Source organism: Fusarium odoratissimum (genome assembly GCF_000260195.1).
Source record: "Fusarium odoratissimum NRRL 54006 unplaced genomic scaffold supercont1.58, whole genome shotgun sequence".
Lineage (NCBI taxonomy): Eukaryota > Fungi > Ascomycota > Sordariomycetes > Hypocreales > Nectriaceae > Fusarium > Fusarium odoratissimum.
The window spans coordinates 68,984-86,491 of NW_022158784.1; the positions used below are offsets into that span (position 1 = coordinate 68,984).

General features: G+C 50.2%; 10 protein-coding genes across 11 annotated transcripts; 2 read left to right on the plus strand and 8 right to left on the minus strand.

Annotated features, from left to right (window-relative positions):
* The first annotated feature begins 174 nt into the window (after positions 1-174).
* Positions 175-3,107, plus strand: FOIG_15748 (uncharacterized protein). The gene is made up of 3 exons (XM_031217135.1): positions 175-356; positions 409-770; positions 818-3,107. The coding sequence occupies exons 1-3, from the start codon at positions 282-284 to the stop codon at positions 1,443-1,445; spliced, it is 1,065 nt and encodes a 354-aa protein (XP_031053156.1). The 5' UTR covers positions 175-281; the 3' UTR covers positions 1,446-3,107.
* Positions 342-3,152, minus strand: FOIG_15749 (uncharacterized protein). 2 transcript variants are annotated; one of them, XM_031217137.1, is made up of 3 exons: positions 1,964-3,107; positions 1,488-1,915; positions 348-1,428 (listed from the first exon to the last, which is right to left on the minus strand). In XM_031217137.1, the coding sequence occupies exons 1-2, from the start codon at positions 3,073-3,075 to the stop codon at positions 1,549-1,551; spliced, it is 1,479 nt and encodes a 492-aa protein (XP_031053158.1). In that variant the 5' UTR covers positions 3,076-3,107; the 3' UTR covers positions 348-1,428; positions 1,488-1,548. The 2 variants fall into 2 exon arrangements, with proteins under 2 accessions (XP_031053157.1, XP_031053158.1); XM_031217136.1 differs by having other exon boundaries at positions 342-1,915; positions 1,964-3,152.
* Positions 3,153-3,359: 207 nt separating this feature from the next.
* On the minus strand, positions 3,360-3,986 carry FOIG_15750 (uncharacterized protein; the record flags this gene model as incomplete). The annotated part of the gene is made up of 1 exon (XM_031217138.1): positions 3,360-3,986. One exon carries the CDS (start codon positions 3,984-3,986, stop codon positions 3,360-3,362), a length of 627 nt encoding a protein of 208 aa, XP_031053159.1.
* A 1,929-nt stretch (positions 3,987-5,915) lies between these two features.
* On the minus strand, positions 5,916-6,335 carry FOIG_15751 (uncharacterized protein; the record flags this gene model as incomplete). Its single annotated transcript, XM_031217139.1, has 1 exon — positions 5,916-6,335. The coding sequence occupies one exon, from the start codon at positions 6,333-6,335 to the stop codon at positions 5,916-5,918; it is 420 nt and encodes a 139-aa protein (XP_031053160.1).
* Positions 6,336-6,718: 383 nt separating this feature from the next.
* On the minus strand, positions 6,719-8,050 carry FOIG_15752 (uncharacterized protein). The gene is made up of 2 exons (XM_031217140.1): positions 6,869-8,050; positions 6,719-6,788 (listed from the first exon to the last, which is right to left on the minus strand). The coding sequence occupies exon 1, from the start codon at positions 7,914-7,916 to the stop codon at positions 6,924-6,926; it is 993 nt and encodes a 330-aa protein (XP_031053161.1). The 5' UTR covers positions 7,917-8,050; the 3' UTR covers positions 6,719-6,788; positions 6,869-6,923.
* A 503-nt stretch (positions 8,051-8,553) lies between these two features.
* FOIG_15753 (uncharacterized protein) lies at positions 8,554-10,182 on the minus strand. Its single transcript, XM_031217141.1, has 2 exons — positions 9,754-10,182; positions 8,554-9,705 (listed from the first exon to the last, which is right to left on the minus strand). Exons 1-2 carry the CDS (start codon positions 10,047-10,049, stop codon positions 8,670-8,672), a joined length of 1,332 nt encoding a protein of 443 aa, XP_031053162.1. The 5' UTR covers positions 10,050-10,182; the 3' UTR covers positions 8,554-8,669.
* A 943-nt stretch (positions 10,183-11,125) lies between these two features.
* FOIG_15754 (uncharacterized protein) lies at positions 11,126-12,917 on the minus strand. Its single transcript, XM_031217142.1, has 2 exons — positions 12,856-12,917; positions 11,126-12,806 (listed from the first exon to the last, which is right to left on the minus strand). Exons 1-2 carry the CDS (start codon positions 12,875-12,877, stop codon positions 11,248-11,250), a joined length of 1,581 nt encoding a protein of 526 aa, XP_031053163.1. The 5' UTR covers positions 12,878-12,917; the 3' UTR covers positions 11,126-11,247.
* A 1,081-nt stretch (positions 12,918-13,998) lies between these two features.
* On the minus strand, positions 13,999-14,604 carry FOIG_15755 (uncharacterized protein; the record flags this gene model as incomplete). The annotated part of the gene is made up of 1 exon (XM_031217143.1): positions 13,999-14,604. The coding sequence occupies one exon, from the start codon at positions 14,602-14,604 to the stop codon at positions 13,999-14,001; it is 606 nt and encodes a 201-aa protein (XP_031053164.1).
* Positions 14,605-14,739: 135 nt separating this feature from the next.
* FOIG_15756 (uncharacterized protein) lies at positions 14,740-15,243 on the minus strand (the record flags this gene model as incomplete). The annotated part of the gene is made up of 1 exon (XM_031217144.1): positions 14,740-15,243. The coding sequence occupies one exon, from the start codon at positions 15,241-15,243 to the stop codon at positions 14,740-14,742; it is 504 nt and encodes a 167-aa protein (XP_031053165.1).
* A 953-nt stretch (positions 15,244-16,196) lies between these two features.
* On the plus strand, positions 16,197-17,079 carry FOIG_15757 (uncharacterized protein; the record flags this gene model as incomplete). Its single annotated transcript, XM_031217145.1, has 2 exons — positions 16,197-16,337; positions 16,525-17,079. 2 exons carry the CDS (start codon positions 16,197-16,199, stop codon positions 17,077-17,079), a joined length of 696 nt encoding a protein of 231 aa, XP_031053166.1.
* Positions 17,080-17,508: the final 429 nt, after the last annotated feature.

The window sequence follows — 17,508 nt, forward strand, 5'->3', positions numbered from 1 at the left end:
ACATTTTAGCCACTACCAAAATCAGGTCATGATCCTCACCAAGGCATTCGCATGAAACCTCCCGCGGGCGAATTCCCATTCCTGCTTAAAAACCCTTTAACAAGTGGACCGCATCCGCTTCTCCCCGGTCCCTAGCGCCAGAACCCTTGAAACACATACTGATGATACCGTAGCACGCACCATGCGATGCAAGCTGGGGCCAAGCAAAGAGGGGCGAACAGCTTCTTTTTTCTCCGCCGAGGTTCTCCTTCTTCCATTCTTTTCTTGTCAAGAAACACAAGATGAGCGCTGCAGCAGAAGTTACACAGGACGAGAGTGTCCCCTCGCAGGACATGCTGGCCCCGACGCACTGGGAGGTACGATACATGAGCATTACACGGACGATGACTTGTTAATTAACTCAATTAGAACACTGAAGCTACAGATAACTCGGATTCCGACTCTGCGCTAGGCGACGACGCTGCTAGTTCTACCGCCAGTATCAACTCCAGCATTCTCGAGTACCGAACCATCAACGGGCGGACATACCACGCCGAGCGAGGCGATGCCCAGTACTGGGCGTCCAACGACAACCAGGCCTCTGAGGCTCTGGACATTATCCATCATACTTCCACGTTGATCATGGACGGCAAGCTCTTCCTCGCTCCCGTCAAAGAGCCCAGCAAAGTCCTCGACATCGGAACCGGCACTGGGATTTGGGCCATGGACTTTGGCGATGAGTTCCCTGAGGCGGAGGTCATCGGTACAGACATCTCGCCCATCCAGCCAACGTGAGTCTCCAGCTCCAACTACAGCAGCATGACCTAAGAGCCTCTAGCTGGGTTCCCCCGAACGTCAAGTTCGAGATCGAAGACTTCACCCTCGACTGGACGTTCCCTCCCAACTCCGCCGACTTCGTCCACCTCCGTTTCCTCTACGGCAGCGTGCCCGACTGGTACGCCTTGTACGAGCGCGCGTACCAAGTAACCAAGCCCGGCGGCTGGATCGAATCCCACGAAGGTGACCCCATGGGCCGCAGCGACGACGACAGTCTCAAACCTGGTAGCGCCATTGCAGAATGGGGCAAGTTCTTCCACGAAGGCGGCAAAAAGCTCGGTCGCGTGTTCACCCCTCTTCCAGATAATCTGCAGGAGAAGGGTCTCAAGGCCGCTGGTTTCGTGGACATCCAGTCCAAGACGATCAAGGTTCCTGTTGGCGATTGGCCGCAAGATGAGCGACTCAAGGAGATTGGAAGGTTCACAACAATGAGCATTCTATCCGATGTAGAGGGACACATCTCGTTCATGGCTACGCTTCTTGAGGGATGGACTCAGGAACAGGTCCATCTGTACTGTGCCCAGCTGAGGAGGGAGTTGAAGTCCAAGAAGCCGGCGCACGCTTACTACTTGCAACGTATTGTTTGGGGACGCAAGCCAGCCGAGGGTGAGACTACAGCGACAGAGTAGTTGATCAATGATGTTCATTAGACGTAAGTAGCGTAACAATACTTTTCCCCGGTCCAGCCGTTCATGTATCCAATTTGTTTGTACCCGAAACCTTGTGCTCCATTCAGATCTTGACTTCTTCCGTCGGTTCGACGTCGTACTCTATCTCGGTTCGGATGACGTATTTCGCTCCCTTTCGCACACCGGTGCCTTCATGCAATGTCGCGTTGATCTCACCATGAGGGAAGATAGCCGCGCCGCCCATTACTGGACGAACAGGGTATGCATTCAGGATTCCTTCTCGCGCAGCCGGGAGGAAATATGTGGTTTCGCCGCCCTCAAAGTCTTGATTGAGGTAGATCAGGAACGTAAACAGCGAGCTCTGCTTCTTCTCGTCCGGCGAGTCGTCATATACGTATTTATCTTCCTTCGTAATGCCGCTCGGGGGCCACGCGCCGTCGATGTGTGCTCGATACTCTGCTCCTGGGACACTGTGATACGTTAGTGGTGGGGTTGACATCAGAGGTCTGGGAACCTACTAGCGATACACTCGGAAGCGGCGGTTGATGCCACGAGCCAAGCGCCCGTTCATTGACACGGGCACGAAAGGTTGAATGCGCGACCATAGCGTGTCGTGAAAGGTCTTATCGACAACCCAGTAAAAGTTGTGCGCTAGAATGCTGATGTCGCCATCTTCCCGAAGCGGTGCGTCAGGTACGAAATTGACGTATTCACCCGCGGCTATAATAGCTTTGCACTCTTCGGGGTAGAGAACATTCGTGGCCACGCTGAGGCCCTGGACGACAGGATGTGGTCGATGTGCCGTCGGCGGCGGCGTTGTCGACAGAGGAACAGCCTCGGGTGTCGAAGCGTAAAGGATGGCGTCGTGATGGTTCGGCGGCTTGCGCTCGGGGCCGGGTGTTGTCTCGATGATGCGAATGTTCTTCTTGAGAGACTCGGGCGCCGAAGCAACGAGACTGCCATCGAGGACCGAGGCATAGACTTGCTCGGTTGAAGTATCGGGACGAAGATCCCAAATCTCCTGGAGTGCGATTGATGAAGGCTGGATGATCGCATTTGGGTTTCGGTCTTCATGGCCGCAAACTCGAAGCACCGCATCAATCACCTTGATGAGTGTCTCTTCCCTCTCTGAGCGCTTGACAAGCCCTTGCTGATCGGGAATCGTCGACAGACCACTGATTACATCAAGATCTCGAACCCATCGACAAAGAGCACCGAGCTTGGGCTGCTCGCCACGAATCTTCATCTCTGCAAGCAGAATTCGGGCTTCGGTATATTTCCGATCGGCAAGAGCAGCAGTGACCTGCGCCGTGAGGTTCGCACCAGCAGCATTATTGACGCCAGTCGTGCAAGCTTGTCTGAAGTCGTAAACAGCAACTCTCAAGTCCTTGCACAGCTTTGACTTGATCAAGCCAGGGTACTGGGCGAGCGAATTGAGTGTGTCGATGGTAATCTCGAGCTCTTCTTCGGACACAACGGTATGGAGGTTCTTGGGCTCGAAGTGCGTGGTCGTGCCATCGGGAGGAGGCGTCGGGATCGAAGGGGAAGTGGTCTTTGCGACCTTCCGAGGGTTTTCGGATTGGACTTGAGCTTGCGCTTGTTTGCGCTTCTTGGACTTTGTCTTGGCCATGATGGTTCGATAATGGATAGGAAGAGTTGGCGGGGATGGAAATTCACGTGGGGGAATTGACGACGGGAAGGGACCAATTGGAGTGGCAAAACCGGTCTGTGATGGCAGAACCATGAAATGTGGGGCTGTAATCCACAACGATACAGGGTAGCCATGAGCATTTGACAGATTGGGATTCATTACCGGATTGTTGATCAGACTGGTAGGGGAAGTCGGGGTGACTCTATAGACTAGCTCAGAAACCCGCGTTGGTTTCATACTTGATCTATCGACTATCAAGCGCGCTAACTATTCATCACTAACTTCCGTTTCCACTCCTTAAAGGGAAGGAACTCATCCAAAGCCTCAATAAATACATAGATAGCATCGTTGCAACACCGCTGACGCATATCATTGTACTTGCCGTCGCAGTTGTGATAGATAGGACCGTAGCCGCGAGTCTTTTGAACCAAAAGTGTGCCCTTGTCTATCAGATAGAGCTGGGGTGCTCTGACCCATCCGGAGGCTACGCTCTCAATCCATGTTGCTACCGAGCCACGAGCAGAGTTCTCGGCTTTGAGTTCTTCCAGGGTCTCAGGGAGGTCAATAATCCAACTTGAATCAAACTCAATAGCAAGTGTGCACACCGGAATGATAGAAGAGGATAGGGGATCAAAGAATGGGAGGCCGGTACTACAATGTTCGAAGTGCTGCGGCAAGGACTTCCAGTCTGTTGTTCTGATACAGAATATGTCTCGCCAAGGGAAAACTATATACCCCTGTTCTTCGTGGGTGTTTCGACTTGTGAGGATTGCAGGACGGCCCAGATAGCCCTGGCGGTAGTCAGGAAGTCGAAGCCACATGGAATATATCTCTTCGGTGATGACTTCGCGGGACAGCTTGCAAGCTCCCCAGAGGCCGCCATCCCACATATAGGCTGATCGGGTGTTGCTAGGGATTCCTCATCGCCGTTAGGACCCTGCTTGTTGTCGAAGGCTCGTAGAGTAAGTCGATATCTTCCCCCAGTCTTGACCGTGTCAACGTTGACGTAGTGCAACCCGGCCTACTCATAAGATTCATATCCGGGGATAGCAGAAATAATACATGCTGCTTTCCATATCTGGAGCTGAATCTCGGTTGGGAGGCGTGAGAACGGGTGGAAGTTAGGTGAAGACATCTTGTGAACTGACGTGATTTGCGATGAAGGCTTGTGATGGAGAAGGGTTTAGAAGAAGAGTGAGGAGTGAAGGATGAAGAAAAGAAAAGGATGTGTGGTGGGAGTCATTCGCCGTATAAACAAGTGCACGTGGTTGTTATCTGTTCGCATTTCGCAGTGGCAGTAACAGTGAGTGTGACAGTGGCACAAGGTTTGTCTACCTGAATCGAGACAAGCCAATCATGTGCGAGAACTATTCATGAGTACAGTTAAGCTCAAGGACTTGGCCATGGACAAGATTTCACTGGCAGTGTAGTCCGTGGAGAGCCAATGACTCTTGCAGTCACCACTTACGGGGCCAGCCACTGCTCAAAATATGAGATGCTTTTTCCTGAAGTCATTTTAACGGCAGATGGTTGGGACTCTAAAGTCCCGGTGGCTTAGACATAATGATGTAGCTTTATCAGCGACTATCAAGAGACCTTTCACCAGGCTGTGGACTTAAGTAAATTGGGGAATTGACAGCAATTTCGGGTTGTTCATGAGTGGTTTATATCAAATTATCAAGTTGTTTGAGGATATCCCACTATAAGAAGATATAGTTCTTACTTTTCTCTTACTATGAAGTCCAAATCGTGATTCGTGTATTCTAGACTTCACCCCTTGATTTCCTTCTGTCTTCTTTGTGCGCGTTGTCTCATTCTTTCTTCGCCAACAAGTGAGTTACTCAGTCTCCTTATCCGACATGCTTCGTTGTTCGTGCAACAGGGAGAAAATATCACGACATAGGATCTGTCGAAGTCGCCGATGTTCCGACCATATGCCTGCCAACTCTCACCCATTCAGCGATTCAGATATTCCATGAATCTCTCCATTGTGATGGACTCCTCTAGCCATGCACCTGATCCATTCTGGAATCCTCAGCAGGTCACTGGCCGCGACGAATAAGAATCTTAATATAGTTATCTGGTACGAAGCCGTCGAACATATATGTCTTTGCGAGATTCTCGTCGTCAAAAACAGAAACATCGAAAAGCCACCAAAGATGGTGGACGAAGTCAAGCATAGCTGATGTTTCTTTTGGTAAGCCCGGGTACTCTTTATCGGGTTGAGGGTCCAAATAAACTGTCACATAAGCATGGTCGCAATCGTGGAATACTGCACCCCATTAACGTGCCAACCAGGCCCGCAATGAGCATCTTATTGAACAGGTAAATCCAAGGCGCATTGCCACAGCCCCGCATGCAGGTCTCTACCCAGCGTGTAAGCAAGCCTCGAGGAGAGTCCTCTACTTTCAGTTGACGCCAGGTACGGGGCAATTCGTCGTTCCACCTGGAGTGAAAGTCGAGGGCGAGATTGAAAGAGTGCCTGAAATAATGTGCTGGCCAGTGGGGCACGGGACGTGAAGGCGAGGGGCCCTCAAACTGACTGGCAATGATGATAGGCCGATGTTTTTGATGCAAAATACGTCTCGGATGGGCATGACCATGAAGCGATCTCCATGGTCCTTGTTTCGGGGGAAGAGACAGGTAGGAAGACGAAGCTTTCGATCATGAACTGCATCTCTGTCGTCAGATCCCGTCCCGGACATATCCTCCCCCTCAGTATCGCTCAGGAACTTGACGTATCGGGGGTACAGTTGGCAGGCCTTGCTCAAGCTTTCGTCAACGTCGAGGGGGCCAAGACCTTTATCCTGAGTACCGCGTTAAACCTTGAGTTGAAAGTGCGTGGCAATAACCTCTCTCGACTCTTTACAGGCTTTCCAGAGACCAACACTCCACATGTAAGCAGATCTGTTGGCGTGATCGGTAGACGCTTGAATTTCTGGCGCGGTCTTGAAATCGGGATCAAGCGCTGTCATCTTCATTGGTTCCCCTTTTCCATACTCAACCACAGGCAGCTTGCTATCGCTGTGGGATGCCAGGTCGATGTAGTGTAGGCCATGCTCGTGATCCGCGAAAGGAAAACAAGACGTCTTCCAAATCTTCAGTCGCAGTTCTATCGGAAGCTTTGGGAACGGATGGAAAGTACGTGAAGGCATTCCGTTGGCCGAGAGGATTGACGCGTCTTCTTGCTTGCCTGTAACACCGGGATCAGGATCTTCGACATTCACGAGTTGTTCCATGATACCTGAGCTTTGTTAGATTTATGCCATGATTGAGTAGCGGATGTCTTGCAAGTGTACCTGGGGAATGGTGGTCGAATAACCTAGAAGCTGTGGCAAAATGAGGTTGCGGTGAAGGGGAACTTAGAAGTATGGGGAGTAAAGAAGGCGGAAGAGGGGAAATCTCTGGAGGCGTAGGCCTCTGCTTTATGAACAATAACATGCAATGTTAAGGTTGTGCCGCTGGCAGTGGCAGTGCCCGCGGCAACGGCGGTGCTGTTTTATGGACAAGCGAGGTGACGAGCCTGGAGAACAAGATGCCATGGCGGGGTGCGAGAGTTACAGACAACCAGACTTTTGGATATTCTCACCGACAAGACAGAGTTGAAGAAAGAGAAAATTGAACTAGTATTTGGGCGAGATAATATCAAGGAAATTGAAGTAAAATAAGCTGTTAGTTGCTTGAAGGGATAGCTTAATCTATCTTGCTGCGAAGTTGGTAAGCTTGAGAATCTGAACAAACGTTGACTCTCACGAACAGCAAGTAAAGAAACCTTCATCAATTCATAACGTTATTTAAATCTACCAACATCCCATCTTCAAATGTTTCTAGTAAAATACCAAGCATCTGACCTCAATACTCTGTCGCCCCTTCGCATCCGCCGGCGTAGCAGGGTCAACAAACGCAGTATGAGGCGTATATCCCGCCAACCCATGCTGCCCACCCTCATGGACCTCACTCTTTGAGTCAAAACACTTAATCAACATGACCTCCTCTGGCGTCATGTCCTTGGCGTAATAAAACTTGTGTCCATCATTAGGCGCAACAGAATATGTCTCGCCCTTGATTTGATAGCCCTCTGTTGAGCGAAGTGTCGATGCATCAGGGAGAACTTCCTTTCCACGGTCGTCGTCGTCGTTGTCGTCGCGGTTGGGGTAAAGAAGATCGACTTTGATCATATCTTCAGGCTTTGTGGTGCGATAGTCGACGACTGCGAGGGGAAAGTCTGTCGCGGGATGGCCAATTGGTCGCCAGACGTTGATGATTTGGTATCGACCCTTGAGAAGCTCCTCTGTCTCTGAAGGATCGGTGTGTCGTCTCACACGAGCTTCAGCAGCACCGGGCGTCTGATCGACATGGACTTGCTGCACAGGCTGCCTCGGACTCGACTTCTCCCTCCTGCGAATCGTATGATCGAAGATAACAACCTTCTTGATCTCAGGAATCCTCTCTTTGAGCAGCGCTTCAACTTCTCCGTAGTATCCATTCCTCACAGCCGCATCGTCAGTGAATTCAGTTTCTTTGGCGGGAGACTTGAAGACATCGAAACCAGAAACATCTACGCCGAAACTGGTAATGCTAGCGGCGCTGCGAATATCCACGACATCGCGCTTGTGCTGACTGCGCTCAAAGGAAGTTTGATCAACGTCGACTTTAGCCCATGGCTTGACTCTGTTTCCGTTGTCATCGAGACTCGATGTCGGATCGATGTAGTTGAAGAGTCCGGTTGTCATTTTGGTGGTTGTGAAGTGGAAAGGTCTGAGTTGAGCGGGGTTGAAGAGCGGCTTGAGAATGGGTCTTGTTCTGAGAAGTCGTGACATGCAGGTCTGAGATTTGAAGATGGGGAAATCGAATTGACTACGGCTGTTTCTTATATCCAATTATCGGTAGTTCCATTCGGAACCTTGTGTAAAAACCCCGTCTTTTATTTGTTGGTATCCCACTGTCATTCATTTGTCATCGTAATGAAATTTGTAAGCTCGGGTTTGCCGATGACGTTTGCGGGGCCGTCAAGCATGCTGTAACACTAACAGATCGCGTCACTCTACAGTGGCGATACTACAGGATCTGTTACTGTCTTAACTGGACCAGATTATCAATCTGCCGAGCTCAACGACGTTATTGGAGGCGTTGTCTCGAATAAGCCGTTGGCATTTCTGTTCATTCAACGTTTGCGCCTTTGACTAATTTTAATTCTTTTCAGCCCACGCACCTGTATTCATGTTAAGCAGCATCTCACGTTATCATTCGACAAGATTCGACAGCGCATGGGCACGCCTGACAAGCAGTATCCAGATGCGGTCGCAAGGCGCAGATGACGAGTTAGTGATGCCGCCAAAGGACTTCTCCTTTTACAGCTTGACAGTCGAGGTCGCCGAGGATGCTAGATCCGTGGCTCCAGTTCCTCCCGCTGGGCATGTCAAGAGGTCACATTGTTCACACGAAACTGGCATTGCATTCCATTGGAGATATGAGATTGATCATTAAGTCTAACCGTCTAGTACGCTTCGCTAAATCACCGAAAAGCACCTACAAGTACAAGCTAAAAAAGCCATTCCCGAATTGACAGCCTCTCAGTAAACCTTGTTCTCCTGAGGATCCGTCCAAGCAATCTTGCCGACATGTCTTTCCGGTCCCTTGATGAAGGTCAACTTTGGCGACTGCGCCATCTTGGGTGCACCCAAACCAAACAGCATGTTCTGAATGGCAGTGATGCCAATGATGTGCTTGTCGATGAACTTGAACACGCCAGTCTGCCAAGTGGCGCTGGAAGTGGCCTGACCCGAGCCCCGGCAAGCCTCAACAACGGGATCCATGCGCGAAGCTTGGTACGACTGGAAAGCGGTCGTGAGTTGAGCGTAGGTTGGGATGGGGGACTTCTGGCGGAGAGCGTAGAGCTGGTTGACCAGGGCGACGACGTCGATGAGGCCATTGTTGCAACCTGCGCCTGTGCTGGGGGTGAACTTGTGAGCCGAGTCACCTGCGAGAACGACACGACCGCCCCAGTTCCAGTGGCTGACGACGCCTTCTTCGAGACTGACGAGGCCGGACTGAGTGCGAGCGTTGAAGGCCTCTTTGAGGGTGAGTTTGCCTCCGGGCGCAAGAGGAATGTGTCCCCATCGCTCAACAAGATCGACTTGATCCTGCTCAGTGTATCGCACCCGATCGCGAGTAGGCGTATCCAACTTCTCATAAAGACCCATGACGGAAGAATCCTCACCGGCAAAGAGCTGTGTGGCCGCACCAGGACCGTGAGTTTCACAGGTAGTGCCAGGCTCGATGCCAGCGAACTTGGTAGGCATGCGCAGCCAGAGAGCTCGGAATGTGGTCAGGAAGGGCTTCTCGTCGTTGACATTGTCAGAGCCTGCATCTTCAGCGAGAGCGCGCATCTTGTTTCGAACGAAACTGTGAGCGCCATCTGCTCCGATGACGATGGAACCCTCGTAGGATGTTCCATCTTCGCAGGAGACTTGGACGCCGGTTTCGCTAGGGATGATGTCGGCGACTTTCTTGTCGGTAAGGATCTGGCTCTTCTGAAGAGGAGTGAAAGAGTCGTAGAGGATTTTAGTGAGGTCGTGGCGGCTGACTACACGAGGAAAGGTTCCCAGACTAGAGCTGTTAGGTCGAGAGTATCCTGGGAGAAGCGGTGAAACTCACAGTTTGTTAAACAGGATGAACCAGTAGGCATCTCCGATATCGCGGCCCTGATGGTCTTGACGGTTGATCAGGCCTAGAGGAGAACTGACTTGCTCAAGAGGAGCAGCAAGACCAAGTTGATCAAGAGCGCGAAGACCCATGGGGTTGAGAACGAGATTGGAGCCAGCATCGATGACTGCGCTTGATCGACGTTCCAGAAGGATGAAGTCAATGTTAGCTCGGGAGAGAGCATGAGCCGCTGTGAGGCCAACTGGACCACCTCCGACGATGATTGCTCTGAAGCGCTGAGTAGGCATGTTTTGGTTGTTTGGTCCTTGAGATGGTGAGTAAGTAAGAATATTGTGTTGCCGAAGGGTGAGGTTGAGGGTGTTGTTTGTATGAAATGGTGGTTGATTGAATGCTTGGGTGATGAAATGGATACTTTGAAGCGACTGAACACAGATATATATACTATTGTGTCACTGATGCATCTCGCATCTCGCATTGTTTTGAGGCTGCAGTCTTAGTGAACTACGCTAGTGCCAGTGTCTTCGCACTCGGATCCATGCGAGTCGATTGCCAAAAGGGGATTAGTGGGTCTCTGATGAAAGCTTGACTTTGCGATCAACCAAGATCGAAATGCGACAAGATGAGATAAAAAAGGGGGTGACTCATTTAAAAAGGCTATTTCATCTCTAAAATCATCATAAATTTAGAATAATTATTGATAGAATTTACAATTCTTCTATTGTTCCATGAAAAACCAGTCCATTTCCTCCATCAGTTACAGGGATGGCCTGCCCTTGAACAATAACACTGGCGATGCGAACATTGGTGCTGTATCTGATCACCAACGCAATGACAATACAGAGGAAAATATTAATCACAGTCGGAGGAATGTATTACGCACTCGATTATCGCACTCGCAAAACGAAACGTTCAGGGGATTTCGTCCTAGCGCCGATTGATTCCGCAGCCATCCAACGGCCGGCGATCGAGAAAATTGTGATTGGCTCGCATTTTGAGGTCCACTTCGCATTCGGGAGGCCATCAGCCCTATGACGACACGATTTAGCAGGGCTTAGCGGATTGCTTCAGTAGCATTGGAGGGTAAGCGGGAAGTCAAACTGGCATGCGGTCGGGTGCGGGAGAACTATTCATTACCTTTATTCGAAGAGGCAAGGCGGTGTTCGGGTTAACAATTGTCATAGAACTGAATAAGCGATGGATTAAGCCGAGTTTGCCAAGGCCCAGTGTCCTGGAACGAGCCAGTTGCAGCCACGCAAGTCTGAACTAACGACGCAGCGAGATCAGCCTGACTCCCATGAACAACAGAACGATGTGTCTCTGTTCACAATTGGGCGAGGCGACTCACGGTTCGTCTGATGAAAGTTCTTGAATGCATGTGACTTGAATTCTATCATGAGGCTGTAGGCCGTGTCTATAAAGTCATAATCTATCAATTTCCCTCTCGCAAACATGCCTGCATGCAACCGCCATTCTATAAATCCCCATTCATTGCCTCCCCTTCCTCTGATACCACTTCGTCTTGAGGAAGTAGATGATGCTGATACCGAGTCCCAGGCCGGCGAAGCCAACAGCCATGTAGAACGCCGATCGATAACCAATCAACAACTCATGCTTTGACTCTCCACCATTTGTTACATTGACCTCCACTGTAGCAGCGAATCCGAGACCCAGACTGATGCTGTAGTTCACGATCGTGCTGACCAAGCTTGCTGCGATACCTTGGTGCTCTCGCTTCACAGAGTTGGAGAGGATCAGCGTCGCAGCGGGGAACGACATGTCCATACCGAAGGTCATGATGATAAGGCCAAAGAAAGATTGGTACCAGTAGGACTGTTCCACAGGAGCAGTCATCATCAGAATTGTACCAGTCGTGAATGCTGTGAGGGCGAGGAGCATGACCAAAGCAGGATGCGACACATGAAGAAGCCATGCAGTAATCAGTGAAGCGCAAGCTCCAGAGATAGCAACGGGGCTCATCCAAGCGCTCGTAAGAAGAGGTGAGGCTCCGCGCAGCATTTGGAAGAATTGCCAGGTGTAGTACACCCAGATACCGAAGGTAGCCCAGCCGCAGACGATGCAGCCCAGGATGTAGGCGACGTCGCTAGTCAGAGCGTCAAAGGGAATGAGAGGATGCGATGCGACGCGCAATTCGACGTAGAAGAAGATGGGAACAAGTAGCACTCCAACGATGAGAAGGACGAATACCCATGGCTTGTCCCAACCGTCGATAGGCGCCTGGTTCCAGGCAAAGTTGAAGAGCACAAGAGCAGTGATACCGGTAGTTGCGCCGAGAAGATCGAGCTGACCAAGGATGTCTCCCCAGCTCATATCGGCGGAGGAGAGCTTGTGAGGAGGATCAGGAATGATGAAGTACGCCATCAGCGCAATGAAAGCCAGCCCAAGGGCGAAAGAGTAGTAAGTCCAAGGCCACCAAGAAGGATCCCCATGGACAAAATGTCCAGCGAACAGCGCGCCAAAAACACAACCACCAGGTGCGCAAGCTCCAAAGAGCGCAAACGCAACAGCCTTTCGACCACCGGGCTTGTACGAAGCACCCAGAATAGCCAGCCCGTTCGGCATTACGAGCGCAGGTCCAATACCCTGAAACACTCGCGCGAAGATGAAAAGAACATGGTTGGAGTAGTTTGCCAGTCCGCAAATCATAGACCAAACAGCGAACCAGACAAAACCGATGAGGAAGAGGCGCTTGTATCCGAAAATATCGCCAAGACGACCAGAGAAGAGGATGAATGTTCCGACTGTAAGACTGAACCCGGCGATGAGCCAGCTAAGCTCCGCGGGATTAGTGAGGTTGAATGAGTCGCCGATGATATGTATGATGTTGAGGCAGTTTCCGAGCGCGGCTTGTGTCATGAACTGCGCCATGCAGATAATCGCCACAAAGAGGATCTCATGCGGGAGAGAAAAGGTTTCAGCTATTGAGACGTTGGACTTTGTTCTTGAGATGGCTTCCTCGTCTGGACCCGTGAGCGTGTTGTTATCCGACGGCGCGTCCCTCTCAGGATCAGGCATAAAGCCTTGCTCTGCACCAAATTAGCCCCAATCCTCAACCAAAGTAACGCGTTCACTCACCTTTTTCGCTTTCGGTCACCATTTTCGATAATGCTCAAAGCCTGATCTGTCCAGAACATCATTTTCAAGGGATGACGAGATCGTATATAAAAAGCGGCGAGAAAGTCCGAAAGAACTTGTATATCCGAAGATCCGTACTTCCGAGCCAATAAAGCTGCAACCGGGGCCGTCAGATCTCCACAGCAGCATTTTTACCATTATTAATGCAGATTCCAGATCCGAGATGGGAGATTATCGCGATTAGCGTCGGAAATATGTCAGATTTTGTATATCCGATTGTGAGAAAGCTGAGAAATCGGGTTTGAGTTTGTTTGATCAGGGGAGATGCTACGTAAGGCGGGATGCTAACTGACCAATGCTACGGTGTTGCATGTGATGAACAGGGTTGAATACGACTTGCGATATGATGGATGAAGTGTAATCGTGAACACTGTGACTAATGGACTGCAATGAATAGTGTTCCGAGCGGGTATGAATTACTCCGCCTTGTTATCAGGCGGAAGAAGTGTTGTGATTGTCGTTGATGATGTTCTCGGTCTCCGAGCCACTGCAACATAAAGCTTCACGGCCGGTGATACTGCTTAAGAAGAACAAGCCTACGTGCTCGGCGTCAATGCTTCCAAATCAGGAAAAAATAATCACATGCTCGCTTTCTCGTCGTCAATGGAGTGACGAGACTCAACAAACAGCATCGCCTTACTGCGTGAACTTGAGGAGCTGGAATGAAGTAACATCGCAGACACAGAACGAGTGTTTATACTGACAGGAAGATTCAAAAAAATGTTATTTGTGCTGTTTTGCCTAGATCTTTTTGTCTGACATATCGATGGGGCTGAACTGAATTCTCTCTCGTGTTCCTGTGATCTAAGTTGACAGCCTAAAGCTTAACCTTATGGGCAGTAAGTACTTCTAGAGCTGAAAGTCTAGCAACAAGGCGTACGTTTTCAAAGCCAAAGGTCATTACTCTGCCCTTGAGTTTCTGCTCTATCTCATCGCATCTAGTGCACTACTATTATAGATTACAGAATACCCCTTTGGCTTCCAACAAAATACACTATTCCCGTTGCTCACTGGAGTGAGACTCAAATACATGACATGTTCTGATACCCATGTTGCTGGTGATCACAATCTCAGGCACCCAGATTACTCGCCTTCTTGATCACTGCCGTCATTCCCGCCACTCAGATCATCGCTTTCGTACTCAAACTCGATCTCGGTATCATCCTCAGTTTCGTTGTCAGTTACGTTATCCTCCTCCATGTAAGCTTGCATTTCATTGTCCTTGCGAACAAGAAGTTTGACATGGTCCTTCACTCTGAACGCCATGGGTTCCAGACCCAGCTCTTGAAGGTCATACATGTCTTCGTTGTCACATACCAGTCCGAACGAATCCATGAATCTGGCCACGGCGCCCTTCAGCAGGCTGATCGTGTTGTCGCGAGTGGCTTCCCAGTTTATCTGGACGTAGTCCGCTTCACAATCGCGATAAACCGTCTCAAACACCTGACCAGGTCGTGCAACCCAGCGAACGTCGTCATCAATGATCCAGAGATTAGGCGCAGGAACGGACTCTTCAGAGAGAATCTCGACCCAGTGCGCAAGCAGACCTCGCGGGGAGTTCTCTCGCTTCAGTCTGTTCTCTCTAGATGGAAAGGCATTGTTCCAACTGTGGTCGAACTTGAAAGCGATGTTCCAGCGTTCCTTGATCGTGAATGTTCGTGTACCGAGGAATGGCGCCAGTAGCTTCATGCCGAAGAGGCTTCGTGACAAGGATTTGAGCTTTGTGGTGTCGATACAGAAGATGTCATGAGTAGGCCTCACCACTGGGAGCCATTTCTCGTTTTTCTTGAAAGGAACAATAGTCGAGGGAAAGTCTTTGCTGTACTACCCGCAGAGATAATCCTCGATAGGTTGTTCTCGAAAGGCGAGCCATCCTTCAAAGTCCAGATGCTTGGCAATCACAGATCGCGACTCTTTGCAGGCCAACCAAAGACCTGCATCCCAGAGATAGGCGGACCTGTTGAGGTTTGTTGTCTCGGAGGACTTCTCACAGGGTCGCTTGAGGGCTCTCAGCGTGACATAACCAGTATCATCACTTTCGACCTCGAACTCTTCATCATAGCCCTCGAGGTCGGCATCAAAGATGACTAAGTTCTCGAGATATTCCTCGTCATCCACGTCCTCCACACCCTCCTCTACGACGTCCAAGGTGACATAGTGAAGGCCGTGGTCGGTGTCGGTGGAAGGGAGGCATGCGGCTTCCCAGATCTTGAGTCGAAGCTCAATAGGCAGGCGCTTGAAATAGCGAAAAGCAGCTGACATCTCCTCGGTGATCGAGAGGCTTTGATCTTCTTGCTGCTGAGCCTGGGGTTGTGCCGCTCCAGCCATGGTTGCTGCGATTTATTAGATGTGTTGTTTTGTGCCGACAGCATAACATACCTGCGTGCGGCTGAAATCAGAGTGGTGGCAAGTAAACGCGGGAGTTGAGAGTCTCGTGCTGAAGGGTGAAGAATGAAGGGAAGAGAGAGAGAGAAGAGAGGGGGAAGTGGAGGTTGTGAGTGAGAGCCTGGGCTTTCTTGTAACAGCACGTGACTATTGTTTGCTACAGGACTAGGCAGTCGCCATGGCAGTGACAGTGGCCGCTGGCTGTGACAGATTAACACAAAATGCATGTTCCCAGGAGTGTCAACCAATGAAAGAATAAAGCCACTGATTCACCGCAAATGTGCATTCAAAGGATCGAGAACTGGGATATCAGAGGTCGAGATATACTTATCAACTTGTTTGCGATGTTTCATCTTTGATCTGAGAGAAGCATTTGACGATTCGGTACAAGGTAGGAATACTAAAACTGTCATCAATGGTGTCTGTCAAGGAAGCCAGGGGCACGAGATAACGGGCACATCATCGAGTTACAGCAGCCTGGTAAATTTTCGGATGAGGCGAAATCTTGATGTACCATAGTCTAATCTTGAAGCTGGATCAAAGTCAAAAACAAAAATAAAGGCTTGACTCACATCATTGACTGCATCTCAAACCTTGATCGAAACTTAATTATTTCCTCCCGTATAAGGATGCCCATCGCCTGCCACTTGACTGTGCTCAACCTCAGATTTTCAGGGGCTTTTTGTGACCATCAGCAATATATGGCCCTCAAAATGCCCTCTCCTTTCCTCCTCCTCACCAAGCTGCCCATTGAACCGCGACTTCAGATTGGAATGCTGCTTGTCTTCCATCCACGCCACACGACCGTGGTATACAGTACGTCGACATTTTCAATGATCGGGTGATGCCCTTGAGATACAACTTGTCTCTAGCTCCTGGTCTGGGAGTGTCAAGCCATGAGCCGAACACATCCGCCTAACTCACAGATGGAGGTCTTTGGAGAGCTTGCGAGGAGTCGAGAGAGGTCATACTCAAACATGCACACATCGACGATTGGCTCAGGGCCCAAGAACAATACTTTATCAAATATCGGTCGGGTGAGGAATATCAAGCGGACTTGCCAGGCGGGGAAGAGGCGGTTCACCTTGCGCTTCTCACGATCGCTGAGGGAGACCAAGAGTGGCATCTAGTGGCCTACCCGGCTCGGGATGTTTCTTTGCGTCAGGACAGAAAATTGGAAATATATATACAGATATCCTTATAACCCACCGTTACATATACCAGCTAATATCTACGGCACTGAAGTATGGCGTATCATGTATCATCAAAGATTTCGCCATCGAGTTTGATCAGAGCTGGTCCATCAATCGCCCAGGGAACATATACGGCCTAAGTGAAGAGAACTCTGCTCGAGGATACCTGGAAAAACTACTCTTCGACCGCGCGCATCACAGAAACTTCGACGGCCTTGAGAACATCTGGCTTATCGACAAAGGCGCCATGTGGTCGAGGCATCCCCATCAGTACTACTGTACGTCTGACGTTGAGGGATTACAAGAAGCCCCAACCCCCGAACATGAGATTGTTGCGGTATATCGCGGTTGTGATGCGGAGTATGTCGAGGTTGCTTGGGAACAGTGCTCTCACAAAACCGCCGATGGTATGGCTCCATCTTCGAAAGGGTTTGTCGAAAAGCTAGGTCTGGAGTCCGACTTCGTCGCCCTTCCTCCATCGGCCCAAATGCGGTCATCCCCTAAAAAGGACTCAGCAACACTGGCCCGACGCTTAGTCCAAGTTGGACATGGGCTATTATTTTCCTCATTCAACCATATTCAATAGCGTTCTTAATATCTCTTAGGCTCAGCCGCACCCTTAGGCAGGACTGGCCCCGACTCAGCAGACTTCGCGAAAGACTGAAGAAAGCTGGACGATTGCTATGCCTCCCTGTCACAATACGTGGATCAATTGCACCCTTGGGCAGAACTGGCCGTGACTTTTAAACTCTGAAGAAACTCTCTGACGATCGGGGTCTTTGGCAATACGCTTTCAAGGTTATCGGTACGCCGTTGCTCTGTGGCTAATTCAGTACACTTTGCTAATTATTGGAGGAAACTTGAACGGAGATGACCTTGTTCGTGGAGAATTTTCTCAGAGAAGCGGCTTTCAGTCCGGATTCGATGGTCGTTCTAGAAGAGGATGAACAGCTCATATAACGCAGGTTGACCCACGAGTGTCGTGCTGAGGTTACCTCATTCCAAATATCGCCAA